General features: G+C 42.5%; 1 protein-coding gene and 1 long non-coding RNA gene across 4 annotated transcripts in view; one reads left to right on the forward strand and one right to left on the reverse strand.

Annotated features, from left to right (window-relative positions):
• COL4A5 (collagen type IV alpha 5 chain) overlaps positions 1–20,181 on the forward strand; it is a 124,830-nt gene that overhangs the window by 58,537 nt on the left and 46,112 nt on the right. For 2 of the 3 annotated variants that reach the window (XM_067548222.1, XM_067548221.1), the window contains exons 8-29: positions 325–351; positions 2,160–2,240; positions 3,313–3,375; positions 4,225–4,260; positions 4,349–4,390; positions 4,529–4,621; positions 7,438–7,491; positions 7,602–7,658; positions 9,174–9,218; positions 9,320–9,373; positions 9,611–9,652; positions 10,766–10,889; positions 12,043–12,216; positions 13,644–13,727; positions 14,474–14,566; positions 15,585–15,655; positions 15,883–16,074; positions 16,490–16,658; positions 17,393–17,485; positions 17,569–17,673; positions 18,322–18,419; positions 19,101–19,251. In XM_067548222.1, coding sequence (XP_067404323.1) covers positions 325–351; positions 2,160–2,240; positions 3,313–3,375; positions 4,225–4,260; positions 4,349–4,390; positions 4,529–4,621; positions 7,438–7,491; positions 7,602–7,658; positions 9,174–9,218; positions 9,320–9,373; positions 9,611–9,652; positions 10,766–10,889; positions 12,043–12,216; positions 13,644–13,727; positions 14,474–14,566; positions 15,585–15,655; positions 15,883–16,074; positions 16,490–16,658; positions 17,393–17,485; positions 17,569–17,673; positions 18,322–18,419; positions 19,101–19,251 — 1,948 coding nt within the window. Of the gene's footprint in view, positions 1–324; positions 352–2,159; positions 2,241–3,312; positions 3,376–4,224; positions 4,261–4,348; positions 4,391–4,528; positions 4,622–7,434; positions 7,492–7,601; positions 7,659–9,173; positions 9,219–9,294; positions 9,374–9,610; positions 9,653–10,765; positions 10,890–12,042; positions 12,217–13,643; positions 13,728–14,473; positions 14,567–15,584; positions 15,656–15,882; positions 16,075–16,489; positions 16,659–17,392; positions 17,486–17,568; positions 17,674–18,321; positions 18,420–19,100; positions 19,252–20,181 lie in introns of those variants that run through there. The other variant, XM_067548220.1, reaches the window with a different exon arrangement.
• Positions 1–20,181, reverse strand: part of LOC137153144 (uncharacterized) — a 39,126-nt gene that overhangs the window by 13,344 nt on the left and 5,601 nt on the right. The window lies entirely within an intron of this gene.

Here is a 20,181-nt window from a genome sequence, read left to right on the forward strand (position 1 = left end):
AGGCATATTAAAAACAAACCCCAAGTTAATGGGGATTTGCTGTTCTTAATTTAGCTGTACTCAATATTTGTCCAAAGTGATTCTGAAGAACTTTTTTTCATCTTGAATAGCAGTAAAACAGCATAGGCTTGAAATGTTTGTCTTCCTGTTTTGTACCCTTTGTGTCTTTCTCTCCTTTGTCACCATGCCTCATACAGAGAGATCTATTCAGTGTTTGGTGAATGATATGTCAAGAATGTATACGTTTATACCTTTTTTTTTTCCCCCCCATGGATAGTATGATATTTTCTCACCCCTCCTTATTTTTATTTCTTTTAAACAAAGGGACCTCCTGGCCTACCAGGTATGAAGGTAAGTGTTCTGTACTTTCACAACTAACTGTTTAAACAAGCATGGATGTTTAGTGTACATCTGACAAAAGTAACCTGTTTTGCCTATAAGCAAGGCCCTGCATATTCCACAACAAGCTGCTCCTAAATTCTGCACCAGGCGTTTGTTTCTGTGCCACTCCTTAATGTGACCAACTGGCCACTCTGCATTTGTACTCAATTTAAAAAAACAAATAAAGGCCTTTGCTGAATTCAATGGGTGCATGAATATATACAGCAGCCGCCATGTATGGTGATCAAATATTAAATTCAAATATGTTTTGCCAACTTAATAGGGCAAGAGGGAGCATTTGCATCTGAAAAGGCATGGGATGTTGTTTGGGATTGTGAGAGAAGTACATTAGCAGGATAGTTCTGCTAAAATGATCAGCAATGAAATGCACACGTTTGAATTGTCATCTGCAGCTTTCAGAGTTACACACTATTAAGATGAATGGAGCAGTTTACACCTCTCAGCAGTTTTCTGCAAATAGGAAAACAACAATATGCCAATTTACATTTGTTTAATGCTTTTCTTCTGGACCATGAAGGCTAGCAAGAAGTTGGGATGAAATTCCTATATGCTGGGATGTAGATTGCTACTTCACAGAAAAAAAAGTAGATGATGTAGCTCTTAGTTAGAATTATAAAAACTATTTAAAATACTATTTAAAAGTATAGCAGTATGTTTTAAACTCAGTGTATATGCACAAGATCTGAATAGATTAAAATACAGAAAATCCTACAGAATATCTGTAGAGAAATCAATAGTATGGCCTTGACCATTGTTTCTATCCTGCCAACATTTTTGACCACTTCATTACTGGCCTCACATGTGAAAAGATGCACACTGAGCTTGTCCCGGGTGCACCCTCTCTTGGCTCATTACTGTTTGAAAACAGTACACATCACTTAAATTATCAGGGGAAATGGGGTTATGCAAAGAGTCACTCTCTTAGGAAACACATGATGGGTCAGACAGGCACCTTTCTCTTCCTATTTTAAATATAGTCACATTTTATTAATTTTTTAAGCCTTTATTTTTGTTTCCTTGAGCCACTTGAACATATTGGCCAAGAGCCAAGTTAAATACCCTTTCTTCTATTAAAAACTAAATTTGTACTGTGAAAAAGTTCTCTCAAACGGCTGCTGAAAGGACAACTTGGCACTTGTGGGGTTGGGGAATGATGACTTCAACACTGTCACATTTTTTCCCCCAGCCCCTCTTTCTCCCACTCCCCATCCAAGTTTCTTTTTAAAAAAAAAGCCAAATATCAGGAAATAAACTTATAACAAAGGCCCAAAAGGAGCGCTGCGTAATGATGCGTCATGCCGTAAAGTTTAAGGTAATTTTAGACCCTAGTGTAATTTCATGAGATGAGCCCACCCTCTTGGATGACTGTGTGTAAACCAATTTTCTAGCAACCAGTTAGTTCCTTTCCAATGGAGATAAAATATCTTTTACTTTTCTTTCATAAAGTGTTTATTTTAATCCCTTAACCTTTTGAAATTCAAGTCAGGTGCTTGTATCCAGTGTGCAGATAAAAATATGGTGTACTTAGATGGCTGATAGAAGGTTCTAAGCATCTCAAAAATTAATTCTGTAAGTAAACAAGGAACATTTTAAAAAAGGGTGTTTATGGAGAATTCAGTACCCATATTCTAGAAATAATAGTTCTGCATATCTCTGGGCATTAACATGTCTCCTCACTTTCTGTTGAAGCTAGTTTGAAGTGGGAGACTACAATATGGTATTAAATTAATTAATTAAAGTCAGTTTTCTTCTTATAGGGTGATCCAGGTGAAATAATTTTGTCATCACTGCCTGGCCAGAAAGGTGAGCCAGGATTTCCAGGACTTCCAGGATTACCAGTAAGTTGCCTAAAGTATTTGTTGATTGTCCCCTACCATAAAGCATACAAATTACATTGAACTGAATAGTAATTCGATTTGACAGCTTAATTAATGGTTAGTACAGTATTCGATGCTGTGGAGCACATGTTTGAATAAAAGAAATACAGTACATTAAAAATTGGACTTATCATTTTGGGAAGTGAGGTTGCACATGAGTGAAACAGCCAGCAGAGGTCCAGTGAGGGCCTGGGCCAGCTGACTTCAGAGTACAGCAGTGCTAGGAGCTACCTGCCAGCTGTCACGGTGCACTTGTGTGTTTCCCTACCCCTCTGAGATGCACTCGAAGCCTGTGCTAGTTCCGGAGTCCTCTGCTCTTCCTCTCCCTTAGTAAAACTAGCGTCTGCCCTGCTGGGCTTTGGATGAGGGAAGATGAAAGCAGAGCCTCAGTTGTTCTCCTTAGACTGCACCTCCTCAGCAGTGTGGTAACCCCAGCCCTTCCGTGGGTCTTTGCTTCCTGCGTCTTCCTGTGAAAATAGCTAGTGACTCCAGCTAGTGTGCTCCCCTGGTGAGCCATTAGTAGTTTTACTGAAGGGGTGAGGGGAGCAGAGAATGAGGAGCCCAGGAGCCTGCACAGGACATCAGCCAGGACACAACTTCCCGGTGCAGAGGCAAACCACAGGACTGGTCTGACCAGACTGGGCCTATTAGCATCTCTCTTGTTCTGCTCTGTGCCCTGCTGCTGTCTGCTCTTGGCTGGAAGAAACACAGAATGGCTTGTCGTTCTCCCTTCATGCAAGAACGGAGTAAAAGTGGTTTTAAAAAAACCCTGTGCAATCCAAAGAGGCACCTTGAAAGTTGACAGCAAGGCACTTCTGGTGCTCAGTGGTGGTAAGTTCTCCAGGGTATTGGTGGCCTTGAGGCCTTTGCTTTGGCATGGGCTGAACAGAGTCAGGGTTAGTTAGTTCCTTGGAGTTGACATGTATGGGATGCTAATTCTCATTTGCATGGCTGTGGCCGCCCCAAACTGATGCCAGCTGGAGATTTTCATTGAAAGGGGCATTTCTGACTCCTCCCTCCCTTTTCCCAACAGGGCCCAGCTGGTCCCTTGGGCACACAAGGTCCTATTGGTCCCCCTGGGCCACCAGGTTTAACGGTAAGATTCCTTAGCTCATCACATAGAATTAATTCCTTTTTATAGTTGGAAGCAAATTTAGCTGCTCAGCGCTGGGGGAGGGAATTCTCCTTGACCAGGCCTCTGGTTGCAGGCAGAGCAGCTGAGCAGTAGCTACTGCAGCTTCAGGACCGTAGCAATCCCCGCAGCTGCTCACGGGCACTGGAACTAAGCACTGGCTTGAAGTAATAACAATAACTGCGTGCACAGCTTCCATCATAGATAGGGTTTATAGTTTTGTTCAGTAGCTGTCAGCACCCCCCATTGTTTCAGTGCCCCTGCAGCTGCTGCACCCCCTAGATCTCCATTTGTGGTGGCTTAAATGCATCCCAGATCCACCAGTCATATTTCCAGTCTGCCCCCAAAGCCCGTTGTGCACTACAGCAGAGGGGAGCCCCAGTGCTGTTTCCCCCCCATCCTCCTCCTACGCTCTGCGATAAAATGGTATTGCTTCTGTCCGTTAAGAGTCCCTGGGATCAGGGGCGAGGTGGGGTTTGCACATAGCTCGCTGTTGGATTTGGGCTCCCACTTGAACCTGCAAACTAAAGAAGGAAGCAATTTGTCATGTATACATTAATGCCCTGAGTAAAGCTTCTTGGCATGAATACCAACTCTCAGAGGGAGACAGAAAATGCTCAGTCAGTATGGGTATAATGCAAATAACTAGGAAAAGAGAGAGATCGGATCTTTCAGAATTATTAGCAGTGGTGTTATTTATTAACATAACTCATCAGTGTTTCCAAAGTGCTTTGCAATCCCCTGAGCAGAAAGTGTTATAACAGAAAGACCTTTGGGGGTGGTTTTTTTAATTTATTTTTATATTTTTTACAGGGCCCTCCTGGTCCAGCCGGGCCTCCAGGGCCTAAGGTATGTTTTCTCCCTTTTCTTTTCTTATTTTTCCTCTAGTTTTGTTCAGCACTCTGTTCTAAGTGTTGATTATTTTAACTTTTTGCAGGGTAATATGGGTTTGAACTTCCAAGGACCCAAGGGTGAAAAAGTGAGTAAAGAGAATTTTTACTTTATTGCTTTCAGAACTATTCAAGCTTCTTTTACTGCATACTGGCATGGTTCATGTTGTCAGTGCCTGTAATAGCCAAAGAAGTTTTATATATTTTGCCCTCTTTTGCGGTTTTAGGGTGACCAAGGCCTTCAGGGACCTCCAGGGCCACCAGGACAAATTAGGGAACAGAAGAGACCAAACGATGTGGAGTTTCAGAAAGGAGATCAGGTGAGTGGGAATGGAGGAAGCTGTATCCATCTGCAATAGGCACATGTCCCACTACTTAGAGCATCTCAGTCAGTGATGCATACTCACTCAGAATGGCATACCCAATGTACAGCTTGTAGGGGGTCCTGCTGCTTTTTCTAAGGCAGTGAATTGTCTGTTGCCTCAGCCAGGCCTACCCATTTTCCCTATATCAGAGGGAATGTCAGTCTTATTGGTTCAGTTGTTCCATTTTGCAGCCACCTCCACATGTGTTCCCACTATTTAAAAATTTAAACCACACACGGTTGAGTCCCTTTTTCCTTTTGGTCTAAATAAAGTCATTTTCCACTTTCTAGGCACCTAAATATGCACATCTGGCTGCCCCAGTGAATCTGTAGTCTTTCTGACAATAATGTTACTGATTTTTAAGTTCCATTTTCCAAACCGTTGCTTTGACTTGTACAAAAACTTGTCTGCTCTCAACTGCTGAAGAGTCATTGGGAGAAATGCCAGTTCTGAAGCTACTAAATTTGTCCTGTCCTGTTGATCCAACAGCTTTGCACAATCCCAATTTTATTACTGGGACTATCCCAGATGAGTCAGGCAGCACAAGCAGGGGCATGAGTGCTTTGGGTTTTTTGCCTTTGAAGTTCTGTGGTGGTGCCAAACACCAGCCTGACCCGAGGCAAGGGTTGGGGTGTATATTTTGAGGTAGGAGTGGTCCCTCTTCTATTCTGTTCAGACTGCACCCATCACCAGGATAACTGAGATTCTGACTAACTTCAGTCAGACCCTTGAATTGGTTTCAGTTTTCTCCGACTGTTTTAAGATTAACATCGTGCTTCATTCTTTTTACCTTTTCATCCTCTTCTTGTTGGCAAACATTTTGGCATGAAGAAAACATTGGTGGCCCACCCTGAGGTGGGATGTGGAAGGGAATGCCAGACCTCTTCTCCTTTCACCTTTGACCAAAGCAATTTGTCCTTTCCTTCATAAGAACCTTTGACCCCTATTGAAGCATCCTTCAAACCTATCTACTAATGCACCCTCCACCCTATAAAGTCATTCTGGAAAGGTGCGAGACTCTGGTGTTGTCTCTGGTTCACTAGGCAGCAAGGTAGTAGATGAAGAAACCGAGAACTAGCCATCTCTGTAATTCTAAAATGTGTGGAGAAATTCTGGCCTCATTGAGATCAGTGGCAATACTTCCATTGACCTCAGGACTTCACTGTTGAGGTTTAATTTCAGCTCTCACACTACAATGTCTGAGGTCTCTGAAGGTCTAATAATGCCAAAAGGCGGCTGTATAAATATGCAAAAAGAGATAGACTGTCCACTCCTTAGAAAGCACCAAGACCTACAAACACAATCTCCCAGCAAAGTGCATTTGCCCTCACACTAGCAATAATTTTAAGGTAAATATTTAGACTTTTGGTGAAAGGAATGTACTTGGAAGTGAACTTTTATAGACTGATCACCATTGTAGTAAGAAGTGAGAGCTTAAGGCCTGTAAAACAAGCTAAGACCTAAATTGAAAAAGCCGAGTGAATAGGAGTATAAGGGGTCACTCAAGTTAATTGAAATTGGCACAGGAAAGTGCTGATACTGCAAGATTGCCAAAAATATTACTAAAATATGTAGCAGGTATAGAAGGTACCAAGATACTAACTCCCTAAAATGACACTGTGATGGATAGAAATGAAAAAAGGTGATACATGGAGTTGTTTTGCCCTAATCAGCCAATTAACGGAAAAGGGTGGCAACTACCTACGTCAAGAGGGTGGCAACTGCCTACGTCAAAGGGGGCAGAACGAAAGTGTATGTAACAATGCATAAAAGAGGGTGTCAGAGGGAATACCGGCGTCCGGTGTAGGAGATAACGGAAAGTCTCGCTGTTGGGCCGAGGCCATTGTAACGTCGCCAATACGAAACTGACCCAGAGATACTCTGTAGGTCATTTCTCATTGGGCCACACACAATAAACCTGGCCTGGGTGCCTTCGTTGCTCAGCTAATCCGTGGTCGTGTCGATTCATTCGATCGTGAGAGCCGTCTCGGTTTCCTGGCCAGAACTGGGACAGCATTTACACGGGGACACGCGCACGCAACCTACACTGATAAACATCGGTGACCAACACACCGATTACCACAACCATCACAACTCAGTTTTTGTTCAGTCTGTAAAGGAGCCATCCCAAATTTAACAGTGACATGGGGCCATGGCACCTGAAGTTGTGATCTCAGCTGATTGCACAGTCTAAGCAGGGTCAGGCTGGGCCTGTATGTGGACAGAAGTTCTGCCAGAAAAAAAGCAAATACTGCATAAAGTGCTTTGGAGGATTCAGTTCTCTCAAAGTTAGTAACGAACCAGTTATTCAGATGTGCTGCTAGAGGTGCAGCTGTAGAAAACAGAGGTCCTACCTTTCCACTAAAAATCCAATGGCGTTATTTCCAACAGTGGAGATATTAATCCTGGTATTCTTGCAAATGCAGTAATTACTCTCTGTCCCTTGACTGTCCTCCTGTAATTTCAACTGACCAGGTTATTTTTACTTCCTTCCCTAAACCATTGTGTAGCACAGCTGTGAGCAGCTAGTCAGCCACTGTGCTGTATGCAAAAGGCAATTATATCTCAGTGATTCATGGGAAGAAAAATAGAATGATCAGTTAATAAAATGTGTATGGGTACTTTGGGATCCCCCTGGATGAAAGATACTTGATAAGAACCACTAGCACTCATGCCACGTGAAGAAGTTTAAATAGCAGCGAAATCCTGTTTAAAATAATTGACCCAATATCTAACCCCCTTCTCTCTCTCTCTTTCACCATGCCTGACAGGGCCTTCCAGGAGAGCGAGGTCCACCAGGACCCCCCGGGCCACAAGGTCCTCGTGTGAGTAACTCCCACCAGGACATTTTTTTTTTCTTGGAATCATGTAACAGAATTGTAAATTGGGTCTCTGTTCCCATGGACTGAGGGTAAGACGGTGTTTGTGTTTTCAGGGTCCTCCAGGTGGCGTGAAAGGTGAAAAAGGTGAGCAAGGAGAGCCAGGCAAAAGAGTAAGTAACTCCTTTGAACCAAAGATTTATTTTCCCAAACGCTTTTAGCTTTGAGAATTAAGCAAATATTAAATTCAGGTTGGGTCATCAGACTCTCTTGGTAAGAGATTTCCTTTTCTCCAATGATCAGGCAAGATATTGCAGATGACATTAGTGATTCACTGGAGTGATTCTAGCTGAGTGTGAAAAGACCTTTTCAATGCACCCTGGTGGAATTACCCTGCATGTAGATCTGAATCTTGAGGCAGGAACAAAAGGGGTAGAATCTCTGTCATAAGCATTGGAGAGAAACCCTTTACAGTTATGCATGGAAATTTTCTTTAAAGCTGTTCAGGCTGTACCGTTTGAGTGACAGTTTCCTTTCAGAGAGGGTCTCCATTCTGTTATCCTAACAGAATTCCAGTAAGTCATGCTATCATCATATTTTTAAGACGGTGCCTGAAAAGCCATTCTAAATGGAGTTATTTCTGAGGTGAGCAAGTGGAACAATAGCCTTTGAAAACTGTATTAAAAGCTAACTCCTATCTGTTATCTCTGGTGGTGGTGGTGGTGATGTATATATGCAGTCTGGTGAGGGAAATACAGGGAAACTGCATGCCTTATAGTAATGGCAATAGATCACTTCATTCATGGATTCAGAGCCGACTGTACACCTTCCTTGAGTCTGGTTTGTCTTGGGTATCACAGGTCAGTGGGATGAAGTAAGATCAGCAGGATCTCAAAGTAGTGTTTTTTTCCGGACTGAGCATCATCACTAGTAATAAAGATTCTGCAAACCAAGCTGTGTAGTTTACATACGTGTGGCCCCATTGTCTGCTATGGGGTTGTTTGGATATGACTAAGGGCGAACTTTGCCCTTTTGTCAAAACCTACTCAACAGTGCTGTTGATGACTGAGCTGAATAAACTCCAGCTCACTGTCCCCAGTATGTGGTGGTATTGCAGTGCAAATGTTTTTATCCTGACAATAATCCGATGTCTGCTGCATATGTGTATTCATTTGTTGAGTATGAAAGTGGGTTTTTTTTTTTTTTTCCAATTTAAGCCTTAACTCTATATCCAGAAAAACTGTATTTTAAACATTACAAGAAAAGCAGAGTTAGATTTCTAATACAAAACCTCTTTCAGTCTTTAATGTCACCAGTCACATTATATTTCTTTCCTTACTTAAATGTTGTGTTCAAATATTTAAGAATTAGGGCCAGATTTTTAAACAAAGGAAAACATTGGGGGAATAAGCACTTGTTAAATTTTAGGTCATTTTATGCTGCATTCTCATAATACTTAAGATTTCTGATTATCAAGCTTTTGTTACCCTAGTTTTCTATGTTAATCCTCATTTTAATTAACGCCATCTGATTACACCTCTCTTAACTGTGAGATTGATCATAGGGGTTGGATTCTAGGGAAAGTTTGCTTTATTTATCTAGTACATAGGAAACAAATGATGCAATTTCTGGCAATGGCTCTTTGTCACTAAAGCTTTTTATTTTTCAATGCATGTTGTGTTTTGAAGGGGAAACCCGGCAAAGATGGAGATCCTGGCCAGTCCGGTAGGGATGTGAGTGTCTTATATATTTCTCACCTAAACAGATTCTTTGTTACGCTCTTGAGATACTTACAGTGAATATTTTGAGGATGGTTATTTTCCTTTCTTTGAAGGGTTTACCTGGCGAGCCTGGTTTAAATGGTGTTCCAGGAAGAGATGGTGAAAAGGTGAGTGTGGGTTATTTGTCTTTACTGCTAGAATAGAGTTAAAGCTTGCCTCTCTCTGAACCTTACACACCAGGGCCCAGGTCCTACTGAATAGAAATTGCATTGCCTAATCTGTTAACATGCAACAGAATCTTTGCAGTCATTTGCTTATGTTTCCTGACACTTCTTGAAAGCTAACTTTTAAGCTCTCGTGTTCACAAATATGCCATTCAAAACCTATTTCTATTTCATTGGCAGGGTGTGAAAGGTGAACGTGGTCTGCCTGGTCCTCCTGGAGTTGTAAGTTGCTTTCTTCTCCTTTTCCTCCATTTGGCTGGCAGTGCACCATTTTGTCGTCTCATTTCTCCCAGACATTAGAGTCTCCAGTTAATGCTAAAACCTGAGAGATGCAGCAGGTAGCACCAGGTGTTGGTCATCAAAACCCCCTGCTTCCTTCCTTTAGATTGTGTGATCTTGGGTTCCAGGGTCCTTCAGTAACAAACACAAGGCCAGATTCTGATCTCACTTACACCAGTATAAATCAGAGGCAGCTCCACTGAAGTCAGTAGAATAAAACCAGCCTAAATGAAGATCATAATCAGGAGAGCTGGTCAAAAATGTTCCATCAAAGTGTTTTTTGTATGGAAAGTGGCTTTTTTTCAATGAAATTTTTTCCAGTCTGCTCTAATCATCCCACAGTGAACAGCACCATGAAAACATAAATATTCCTGAGCTATTATTCATATAATCATGTAGGTCACTGAGGGTCTGCAATTGAGAAATTCAAATGACTTCATCAGGAGTTCTCATATAGGGTCAAATTCAGCCTCCCTTCAGAGAGTAGTATCTTATTCCACAGACAGTCCCCCTGAAACAAAGAATAGGGTCAAATTCTGCCCTGTTACACCGATGCAAATCCAGAGTATCTCCATAGACATATGTAATATTACTATGGATTTGCACCATAGTTGAAACTGTAGTTCAATAAATTTATGTCAGATGAAAGCAAAAGGTTTTAAAATGTCTGGGGCGAAGATTCCAGGGTGGAGGGGGGTATTTTAGGCTTTCTTTTCTCACAGTTTTTGGGAAGGGGCAGTGCCCTGAGGCTTGACTGTGGAAACCCTTCTTGCTCTCACTTGGACACCATTTGGATCACAAACCACAAGAATGGAATGTGCTCTACTATTTTTAGTGAACCTTGTGGGAAAAATAACACAGCCCTGCCATAGCAGTGCACTCTGCTGGAACAGAGGACTTTCTTTTTTTAGCAGCGTTTTCTTTGGGACCCCAGTTGCATTAGGAGGATTGCGCCATTGGTTTGAAATGTCTTGAGCTGGCTCTTGTGGGTTTGCTACACACAGACACACCTCTTTACCTTTATAGTGACTTTTTCTTGGCTTGTTAATATAACAGGTCACTGGAAATGGTGCAGAAGTGGGACCAAAAGGGAGCAAAGGATTTCCAGGATTTCCAGGACCCAAAGGCGAGCGTGGATATCCTGGCTTGGAAGGTCCACCTGGCTTGCCAGGTCCTCCAGGTAAGAACTGAGGTGCATTGTTTGTGTATTCTGCTATCTGGAGAGTTAGCTTGATGATCTTAGTTCACTGCCTAGTGGGCCGTGGCAGTGTGGCAGTAATCACCATCACAATTGGTACCCGTGTTGACAGAAGGATTGAATGATCAGTGAAGGCAGAACTTTTAGAGCTACCTTTGAGCCCTGGAGATGGTTCTGCAGCTGAGGGGTGAGGCATGGGGACTCTTGAACATTCATTGTCCATGCTTTCGCTGTTCTGTGCTGAAGAGAGAATGCTAGTTTTCAGGGCTGTCAATCAGTCACCAGTTAAGAGTGCTAGAGCTTAAGGGTAGTTTAGCCCTTCATTGTTTGCCTGTAATGTATCTTATCAGAGTTCCATTTGTATGAAGAAGAGTATGTATCTGGCTGTTAAATATAGGTTTAAATACAGACTGCCCAGGTGCTTAAAGGTGGAGCTGATGGTGGATCATGTTTAAAAGGAGTCAAAGGGAGCTTGCTAAACATGTCCATCAGAAAGCTGTTCAGGGAAGGAGAGCATTAGGTAACTCTAAAGTTATGACAAATAAATACACGATCCCCAGCCACCCCCCCAGATTTTCCTTTCACTAGACTCATAGACTCTAAGGTCAGCAGGGACAAATATGATCATCTAGTCTGACCTCCTTCACAATACAGGACACAGAAAATCACCCACCCACTCCTTTAATAAACCTATAACCTATGACTGAGTTATTAAAGTCCTCAAATCATGGTTTAAAGACTTTAGTCCTGTTACGCTTTCTTCCCTACCTAAATTGTTTACTCATTTTAAGTCTGGGGAGTCAAGTTTTCAATCAAAAGTCTCTGCAAAAGCAATATTTGCCTGCCCCAAATTCCACATTTGTATGCGCACATGTACATCAGGATGTGCAGTTACCTAGTCTGCATACACAAATGGGTATACCTCTAATTTGGCTCTCCTTTATGGAGGCCTCTTGAAAACACTTACGCCATAATATAACTCCTATACCATGGTCACATACATGAAGATTTAAAGAGAGCATTTTGCCTAAGGTGGTAGCAACAACCACTTAAGCCAGCTTTCATTGTCACTTTTACAAAAGTGCATGATTTAAACCAGAGAGATGCTGAGGAACTAACTTTTTTTCCATTTTAGGGATTGCAAGTATAGGCCCTCCTGGTCCACCTGGTTTGCCTGGGGAGCGAGGACAGAAGGGGGATCAAGGTCTACCTGGAGTCTCCATACCTGGACAGCCTGGACGTGATGGACAGCCAGGGCCACCTGGACAGCCAGGGCTACCTGGACTTCCTGGAACACCTACCCCTCCTGGTAAGTGATATCTTCATTGACCTGCAGCCTTGAAACACTTGACAGATAGATAGTTATTCAACAACAAGGAAAAGAGACCACATATCTGTGATGTTGGTTTGTTTTTGTTCTCCTGCTCCAGCAACCCAATTCAGCTCCAGCTGGAGTAATGGAGAGGCAAAAGCGACTTCATGTCACCTTTACACTTCCTTCCCAGACCCTGGTGCAAGTTAGAACACCAACAGGACTACCCTAACTTTATGCTGTCTGGAAGGGTCTGCAGTGGGTGTTGCCATGCCTCTTCCTGCCTTCAGCCAGCCCTAACATGCCCCTTGTGGAAAACAAACTATACATGTTTTATTACAGTCCAGGACTGTTTAGGGCAGCTTTAAGGTCAATTTGCACTACTCCATTGGGACAGCGTTCATGTAGCAGGGCCAACAATCTGGCCCCAGAAGTGCAGAATAATGCTGCTTCTGTCTCGCCAACATACTAACAAATCCCACTTGTTCTAAATAATAAAGTCATTAAGGATGTTTTGGGATTTGCATTTAAATAAGGATTAAATCCCTCTCTGTCATGCTTTAGTGATTTGAATTTAGTTTTCACATTTGGCCTAATAATTTGTTAGAGGACAATTAAAATTTCTCTTTTATTTCTGTAAAATAGTTCATAACTTGAAAAGGAAAGATTTTTAAAAGTGTCCCTTTATTAAATTTTGCTCCATTTTCTTCACATTTCTTTGGGTCCTCTATCTAAACAGCCAAAATCCCCCCTAACTGCAGCTCCCTCCTCCCCGCCCTACGCAACGTCTTGGACATAGGCTACTTGGGAGGTTTTTGAATGAAATACATTGTTATTCACTGTATTTAGAATAACTCTGAGGAATGGCTCAGGTCTGTGTGCTCTAACCAGCTCGAAGGCAGGGAGATGACATGAGCAGCACGGAGTCTGGTGGTCTGTGCTGATGTCAGGGGTCAGACAGAGTGAGCGGGCTTGGAGGGGGAATGAGGGGTTGAGTGGGACTTTGGGAAGGGGATGTGAGGGAGGGGCTAGCATGGATGTGCAGGGGAGAGTCAGGAAGGAGCCTCATGTCTCTACACTGAGGCTTTTGCACATCGTGAGGGCACCTCCCCATGGTGCTGCTGCATATCTGGGCCCATTAAGAAAAGAGTCAAGGCTGCATATCGGCTGCTCAGGATGGGGATGGAGGAATGTGGGCTGTGAGGAATGGAAGGGAGATATTGATTGGGGTGAGGCTGTAACTGCTTATTTCCTTGTGTTTTATGGCTTATGTTGTTGCGCTGTGCAGTCTGGAAGCCCCAGCCCCATGTTACCAGTGTCTGGTGTGGGATAATAAAAAGACCTTCTCCAATCTCTGTTTAACATCTCCTGTCTCCATTTGACTGACAGGAGAACTAACTCTTCCTTAATTCTTTCACCCATAGGTGACAGATTATGTGAGCGAGGGCCCCCAGGTCTTCCAGGACGTCCAGGAGACCAAGGTTTTATGGGAGAGCGAGGCCAGAAAGGTGCAGTGTCATAACTATGATTTGTTTCTTTTTTGTCCTTTAAAGCATCTCCCATACCAAAGAGTATAAATTCATTAATATGTAGGATGTGCTCAGATACTACAGCGAAGAGCATCACAGAAAAGCCAGGTGTATATCAATAAAATTGTTAAACCTCTAAAAACCTTGTAAACCTAAAAACCGTTTTTTTTTAATAGAGTATGGTTAGAATGTTTTCATGCCAGCTGTACTTTGCTAAACATTTCCAGGATTGGTTGTTTTTTCCTTCTTGGAATCTTCATGATTATAACTCTTAACACCAGCATTTAATGTCTTTTGAAATCCCAGCTCCTAGTATCAAAAGATTTACCTCCTAAAGGAGCTATTACCCGGAAAAAGTTCCACATTTGGATTTTTGAACACTGGAAGGCTTTGTTTTTGTTTTGTGTTGTGTTGTTTTGCATTTTTGCTAAACGAATTCCATCAGATACTTTTGCTCTGTACCCTGGTCTCTACCTGGAGTCCTTTTTCAGGTGATAGTAGATCTGACTGCTACTGTGGTTGAGCCCTAAAAATCAAGGACACTAAGTGATGTCTGTGAGAAGCCTTCCGCTGATGTATTAAGATATCTAATTATATAAAATTATAATTAGTATCTGCAATGATATAATAGATGGTGAATATAAGGGCAATACTATTATGCTGGATGCTCTGTGTTTTCCAGAACTAAATTCTCATATCTGCTTTTATAATGTGACTCTTTCTAGGTGATAAGGGAGACACGTGCTTTAATTGTATAGGAACTGGCATTTCTGGGCCTCCTGGGGACAGAGGACCACCCGGACCTCCAGGTAGCCCAGGTAAAACAAAAAAACTGGCAGTATTTTGTTCTTTATTTTATGGCCCACAAGTGTGTGTATGTTTGTGTGCAAACTCAGACACAATACCTAACTCTGATGTGTATGTATACGTTATCCTGGTGTGCCCAAGTGATGGGATGCCAGGGCATACCTTAGTTCACAGTGCTCAAATTGGGCACATGCAAAAATCCACCCATTTTAAAAAATCTGACCCTTAAGAATCAGATTTTTTAAATGCTACAGATGCTCCTGCTTGATATTTTCCCTTCATCAAAAGTCAGGCTCACAAGCACTGTGCTTACTTAAAAGGATAGTATCTGCTACATGGTTACCTGACAGGAAATGAATTTTTACTCCTTTCTGCTCCAAAAGAGACAAAGAACCAGTTCAAAGCTTACTGGTGGGATGATCCCTTTCAACATCATTGACGTAAACTTCTAGTTACAAATTTGTTTTACTCACCTAAGATCAAGCAATCCAAAACAGTGGGCTGAATTTGGTCTGGGTCTAAGTGAGCATTTTCAATTTCAATGACATCAGTGGAGCTGCAATTACATATGCTAGGGATTAATTTGGCCCAGCAGGTTTTAAAAGGACAGGTAATCTCTATAGCAGTTTTTGAGTGACTAATATCTATGACTTTATCTACTAGATTAGAGTGATGTGTTACAGTGCCATCCTCAATATCAGAATGGCTGGTGGTGGGTAAGGATCTCATCACCATTTCACCAAGTGGTAGTGAATTCAAAATAATGTAAAGTCTAGGGTAAAATTTTCAAAAGTGCCAAGGTGACTCTGGCACTTAAGAGTCTAGGTCCCATTGACTTTCCATGAGACGTGCCTAAGTATTTTGAAAATTGGATTTAGGAGCCTAAATCACATTGGAACCTTTGAAAATTTTACCCTGGTCTAAATCTTGTATGCTTGAAAAGATTTGTCCAGCTCCCTCAAGTATGTATATCAAGCTAAGTGCCAGATATTTCCAATGCCTAAATCTTGCATTCTTTTATTTAATCAGGATCTCCTGGTTTCCCGGGACTGAAAGGTGAAAAAGGGCTATCTGGCTTAACCGGGCTGGTAGGGCCACCAGTAAGTGTTGTTAGTATGTTCCATGGGGGAATTGAGTCTAATTTATCTTAAGTGTAATATCAATTTAATGTTAACTACATGTCCTTTCATGCACTTGCACAGGGAAAAATTCCTATTCAACAGTCCTTTTCCATCTGTAATTGCCATGAACCTATTGTCATAAAATTGCAGTATTTTCAGAAAGGAGATGGAGGAAAAACCTAAAATGTTTACTTTTCTTTACTTAGGGTTTTCCAGGACCTCCAGGTGCCCCTGGGCGTCCTGGTTCTAAAGGGGATCCTGGGGACAGCCTGGCTTTCCCAGGACTGAAAGGTGACAAAGGGGACAGTGGTTTCCCAGGACCTCCTGGTCTTCCTGGCATAGATGGCTCTCCTGGACGAGATGGACTGCCAGGTCTTCCTGGACCCAAGGGGATACCTGTAAGTTGGATTTTATACATGGATGAGCAATGTCTTAGGAATGTCGTGAATCCATTCAGAAAAGTACGGAGAAGGGAAGGTGAAAATCCACTTTCCACTTATCATAAGTGTGACTTAATGAACTAATCTATCTAGTATACAGTCTACCTGTCCCCAGCTCTGAGAGTTACTCTACGTTTGCTCTTTCCCCTTCAAACTCTGCTTTGTGCCAACATGCTGTTGAATGAGGGTGGCTGAATGGGTTTCCACAGATTATCTGTCAGTTCCTCTTTCTACTACTAGCCTGGGGTTGGGAGGAATAATAATTTACATAGACATTCTGAACTAAAATAATTGCTTCAGCTAGCTTTAAAACTAAACTCTTAAATCTGTTCTAAAGCAAATGACTGCTCTTCTCCCCCACTCTCCTGCGCAGGGTGCTGTTGCTTTCAAAGGAGAAATGGGACCTCCAGGTGATCCAGGAGTATCAGGTCTTCCTGGAGATAGAGGACCTATAGGATCTCCTGGCTTTGGCCCACAAGGTCCTACAGGTGAAAAAGGCATTCAAGGTGTATCTGGTCGTCCAGGGCCCCCAGGAGTTCCAGGTGAGTGTATTTTCATATGATATTGAGTAATAAAAGCCCATTTGGCTCAGCACAGCTTCTAGATCATTGGGCCAGGGACAAGCACTGAAGGCTTTTAAAACTGTACCTGAAAGCAGTAATTAATCCTGGCATTTGTGAGCTTCCCTGCCAACAGCCACGAATGGTCACAAATTGCCCTTTCTTCAACAGTACTGAAATCCGAAGCCAAAGCTTGTAAACCAGCTTGCTGTGAAACTGGAAATGCCTCTGCAGTCTAAGTTCAGCCTGCTAATTAAATGGTGCAACTTTTTATTAAGATGATCACCAGCAGGGTGCTCAGAAATGTCAGACTTCATGACTTAGCTGAAGATCAGTTTATAGTGCATACTTGGCAAGAAATGCTTCTGAGCCTGTGAAATGGGGCTCAGTATCAATAAGGTGAGGTCTGGAAGAGAAAAGTCTTCAAGAGAATGTGGTTTTGCTCATAGTACTTTAAATTCTGGTATAAGGTCAGGGTGTGGTGGCTTCTTCTCTTTGAACCTAATGAAGAAACCACAGCTGCAGTAAAGCAGAAGAGCAATTTTGCAATTATCTACGTGTCAGACCCTGCACCTGATTCACTGATTTCAGTGATAAAACTAGAGTAACACAGTGGTGAATCCAGTCCCCTGCATTTAGATGACCAAGGATCTCTCTCCTAATGTATAGAATCTGTATGCTGTAGAATGATGCGTCTGTATCCTATCCAATCCTAGGTCCAAAAGGGGAACCTGGCGAAACTATTACAGAACCAGGAGTTCCAGGCTCCCCTGGTCCTCCAGGAAGAAATGGTGAAGTAGGACTTCCAGGTAAGAGCATAGCTAGACTTCCAGGTAACCCTCAGCTTTCATTCTGACATGCTTTTGCTAATTAAAATGATTTCTCTCTTCAGGTGATCCTGGTCAGCCAGGTCAACCTGGCTTGTCCGGCATCCCAGGTCCTAAGGGTGATCCAGGTATACCTGGCATTGGACTTCCAGGCCCACCAGGCCCAAAAGGTATACTTGCTACCACATCGTTGGAGAAGTGAATTATACTAGCTCTGGCCAGTGTCATTTTTCAGATTTAATCTTTTTTTCTTAGTTTGCTCAGATAGTTACATTCCTAAATCCCCAAAGTCAACCTAAATTGCACGCCACCGTTAAAAGCACTGGAAAACCTCAGTTTAGCTGTGGTCCTTCATGTCTGTTCTCCTTTCTTTTGTTGAAGCTTAGGCTTTCCAACCCATCCTTGGAGTTAAAAGCAAACGGCAGAAATTTTAGACATTCCAGCAGAAGACAGTTCAAGCAGTGTATAGCAAAATAACATCATCTCCATGATCAGTCTCATAATTCCATGTTTCTGATGTAAATAATTTGCAGCCACAATAAGGGCACCTAAAATGGGGAACATCCTTCATAACAAGGGGTGATTTGAGTGGTATCCTGGGACTGTGCCATGATGTATTGATCCAGCTTGATACAGTAGGCACATAGCTGTCTGAACTGAACTGGGGTGCTTTGGTGCAATAGTGCCTTTTGAGCCGCTAGACATAAAGGACTTCTTTTAAAAAAAAAAAAACACTTACAGCCAAATTTCCCTGAAATGTACTGACACTTTTGTTTTCTTATCTCATTTGTTATCCTAATCTCCTCATTGGTTTGTAGGTTTCCCAGGGATGGCTGGCCCTCCGGGATCACCAGGAACCCCTGGACGACCAGGGCTAGGTGGGCCACCAGGACAACCTGGTTTCCCTGGACCAAAGGTCTAAAAATATCAGTCTTTCTGCTAATGGGCTGCGGTTTAAGATTGCATTTTGTCTCTTCACCTGTGCCATTGGGAAAGTCTCTTCTTTGGTTGGGAGGAACCTGCCTCTGTACCCAACCTTCACCTCTCTCAAGTCAAAAGGGCTTGTACCAAGAATGTTCCCCTGGCCCTAAGACAAGAACTCTGGATATGATTCAGGCCACCATTTCCCCAAGGATGCCCCATTTTACCCTTTCCCTCCCTGGACACTTTGTAGCTGCAGTACTAGAGCCATTCCTGTAGCCTTTAGGTGTGATGCGAGCTGACCCTCCACATCCCAGGTGGCCCTTCTCTCCTTGTTCCCCACTCCCTCCCAGGGGCTGGTAGTGTTGTATGCTGCTGGAGGATTGGAGTGTAAACCCTCCAGGAGTATGTTCTGTTACTAGACGGATTACATGGATTTTGCTGTAATATCAGAAATCCCCCTTTTCTGTCAGGTGACTAATGTTGCCTATTCTTTCCCAGAATGATTTGCCTGAGCTGTGTGGCTGTAAATCCTTCAGGAGTCTTTTTTTTTTTTTAACCTCATGGCTTTTGGCGGGGCTGAGGGGGGGGGGGAATGTTTTTCCCCTTTGCTACTTTAAATGTTATCAGGAAGAGCTAAACTGCGAATTTCGTTTATTTTTTCCTTGCATCATAGGGAGACCGTGGTTTTGGGGTCTCTGGACCACCTGGGCCTCCAGGGCCACCGGGTTTAAAAGGAGCTCAGGGACTCAGAGGTGATCCTGGCTTCCCAGGAAACTCTGGTCTTCCAGGGCAGACAGGTTTTGATGGAACTCCTGGGCCAAAAGGTAGATGGAACCCTTTATTATCTTCTGTTGAACTCTATACGACTCTTAAGCGCTTAGCATAAGAGATTTTAAGAAGTATTTAGGGCAAGATTTAAAAAAGTATTTAGGTGCCTAACTCCCACAGAAATTATTTATTTCAGTGGGAGTTAGGCACCTAAATACCTTTAAAAGTTTGGCCTTTTAGACTGATTACAAAGTGCAAAGCCTGTCGGTATGCATATACGTACTGTGCCTGTCTAAATGCACATGGCAAACTGGGGTTTGTGTGAAAGGGCAATTAGTGGCAAAAAAGGCATCCTTTTAAAAACTGGAAGTCAAATCCTAATGAGGAAAATAGGAAGGAGCATAAACTCTGGCAAGTCAGCTGTAAAAGTATAATAATGCAGGCCAAGAAAGAATTGAAAAGCAGCTTGCTAAGAACACAAAAACTAACCACAAAAATAATTTTAAGTAATTGGAAGCAGAAAGCCAACCAAACAATCAGTGGGGCCACTGGATGATTGAGGTGCTCCAGAAGCACTCGAAGACAAGGAGAAGCAAAATTAATTCTTTGAATCAGTCTTCATTGTAGAAGATATGAGGAAGATCCCCACACTCAAGCAATTCTTTTTAGGTGACAAATCTCAGGAACTCTCCCCAATTGAGGTGTCTGTAGAGGTTTTGGAACAAACTTATAAAATAAACAGTAATAAGTCACCTGAACCTGATAGTATTCTCCCAAGTGTTCTGAAGGAAGTTGCAGAACTGTGGTATGTGACCTATTGCTTAAATCAGTTTGTGTACCAGATGATTTCAACATAGCTAATGTAATGTGTATTGTTTAAAAAGTTTCCAGAGGCAATCCCAGCAATTACAAGCCGGTAAACCTAAATTCAATACCAGGCAAATTGGTTGAAACTATAGTAAAGAACTGAATTATCAGACAGATAG

Source organism: Emydura macquarii, unplaced genomic scaffold, assembly GCF_026122565.2.
Source record: "Emydura macquarii macquarii isolate MOO-44397 ecotype Brisbane River unplaced genomic scaffold, CSIRO-AGI_Emac_v2 contig_1253, whole genome shotgun sequence".
Classification (NCBI taxonomy): domain Eukaryota; kingdom Metazoa; phylum Chordata; order Testudines; family Chelidae; genus Emydura; species Emydura macquarii.